Source organism: Aplysia californica, unplaced genomic scaffold (assembly GCF_000002075.1).
Source record: "Aplysia californica isolate F4 #8 unplaced genomic scaffold, AplCal3.0 scaffold00075, whole genome shotgun sequence".
Taxonomy (NCBI): Eukaryota; Metazoa; Mollusca; class Gastropoda; order Aplysiida; family Aplysiidae; genus Aplysia; species Aplysia californica.
The window spans coordinates 1,473,613-1,475,974 of NW_004797345.1; the positions used below are offsets into that span (position 1 = coordinate 1,473,613).

At 41.5% G+C, this 2,362-nt stretch overlaps 1 protein-coding gene across 1 annotated transcript in view; it reads right to left on the reverse strand.

Annotated features, from left to right (window-relative positions):
* Positions 1 to 2,362, reverse strand: part of LOC101854008 — a gene marked incomplete in the record, with an annotated part of 38,030 nt that overhangs the window by 13,765 nt on the left and 21,903 nt on the right. Inside the window, 1 exon segment of the mRNA XM_013080130.2 lies at positions 615 to 1,158. Coding sequence (XP_012935584.1) covers positions 615 to 1,055 — 441 coding nt within the window.

Sequence of the window (2,362 nt, forward strand, 5' to 3'; positions counted from 1 at the left end):
CACACACACACACACACACACACATACACAGAGGCACGCACGCATGCACACACATGCGCGGTAAAAGACCATTGTCTTTTCCTCCTCAACGTTTACGCCTTGCTTTTGTGCATTCAACCATGATCCCAATGGGTGTATTAAACCATGATCCCAATGGGTGTATTACACCATGATCCCAATGGCTCCGCCAACACAATAAATCTACGTAGACATAGTCACCTGGTTTATTACTAGCAGAGTCAACAGAGCGAATGCGTAAGAGATCAGATTTCTCTGTCGGGTATGTTAGATGCCTTTTCAAACCTAGTCCAAAACAGCACTTGCAGTCGAGAAGGAGAACAACAGCAACAATAATAACACTGACAACAACAAAAGCGACGACCACAACTGCAACGACAATACAACACGTGACAAACCAAATATTTAATGTTTGATTCACAGCAACAAAACCAACAAAAGCAAAACAACAGTAATAACAAAAAAAAAATCTTTAAAAAAAAAGGACAGCTACCGTCCCTATCACCACCACTACCAGTAGCAATATCAAGACCAAACAAATAAACATACATGCAAATATACAAACAACAACACTAACCAATTTTAGTTAGATTTACCTGTTTCGTCGACTTGGCTCGGTTTTCCCGCCTTGTTCCAAGACCAGATGGACCCCTCGCCTTCGTCTGATTCAACATGCCAAACTGGTCTTTTCGGATGTCCAGGTCAGCCGTGTTCTTGTTCTCTCGGGCCAGGTGCTCCAACAGATCTCGAATGTATTCCTTGACCTTGGCCTTCTCCTCCAGCCTCTCTGACAGACTTACTCTGCCCTCTCCGACTGGTACCACCATCCCGGCGACCGTGGCTTCAGTGGCCGTGACATTAGAGTTTTTGACCCCTGACCCTGTGACAGGGGTAATTGTGCCATGTACGCCATGTACGTTCTCCGCCCACACCACCTCGAAGATATTTAATGTCAGATACAGGAAAAGTATGTGATAACTGGGGATAAAGGCGTGCCTTGTACGGGAGATGTGGGCGGAGAGTGTACTGAGGACCATGATGTTCTTCCCCGTCTCCTTGTCCGTTTTTGGTTAAGCTCTATCCTGTATCGTTGCACATTGCCTGCGTCATTGAATGAGACAAGAGACGACTGTCCAGACTCTGGAAAAAAGACGATATTAATTTAAAATGTTAGAGAAAACCAAAAATTGTTTGTGCTGATGGAGACAATGATATTGATGACTTCTGCAAGTTGAAGCGCATTACAAAAGGAAAAAGTCGAGGCAATTAGATTGAAAGGAAGTCGAAACAGATAAAAGGAAAAAAAGTTGTAACAACAAGACACAAAACTAATCAAAGTTAAAATCATTACAAGAAGATTTGAAGTAAAGTTTTGACAAAAACTTACGACGTCCTTCACAAAATGTGGGAATCGACTAATTCGAAATCTTAAAGACAAAGCATAATATTGTTATGGCGTTTTTGAAAAAGGTTGCTGTGAAATACAACTGCATTAAGCAAAGATGTCGTGTAATTATACGTTCAACCAGCAAAAATCTAGGATTCTGAAAACAAAAAATTTGTATTCAACACAAGTTTTAAATATTTTGCTTTGTTTTCTTCCTCTCCTTCCTCTGACTGTTCAAGATGCAAGTGAAAAACAGACTGTACAATAGGAATACAGAGAATGGTGCAAAACTACAACTCTATTTCAAAAGTAGAAACATAATTTACTTTGTTTGTGGCATCTTTGTCTAGATCTATCCAGATCTAAATATTTTATGGGGAAAATCGAACATGCTCTCCAAATATTTGTTATTTGATTTCTTTCCCCTATAATACCTGAAATGCATCCACGTACCATGTACCACGAAGTGGCTACACGACAGATGTAGCAGTAACGTCAGGAGTCATCACCAAGGACGATGCGATATGACACCGGTTACACAATGTTCAAAGGATCAGATTTCACTCACTCTGCAGATTCCGCGAACAAGTCATACAGACTCTGCACTTGCGCGATGTTTACATGAGACGAGATGCTATAAGCCACGCCCCTTTGGGACAGACAAAAGGGGATGAACACCGACATATTATGCAGACGGACTGATAATTAAATTTTTTTTTATAATAGACAGGTTTGTACATACTTTTAAATAATAATAATAGATAGCATTTGTATAGCGCATATCCCCGCTCAGCAGCAGGCTCTATGCGCTTTACACTATATTATTACCCCAGCAGACCATAGAACACTCCGAAACATTCTCAGCTTCCCGGGAAGCATACAGTGCAAGCAGCCTCTCTCTTCCACTGTCAAGTACACAATGCTCTTTTTGCCCCGCCCCCACCCTTCGCCACACCT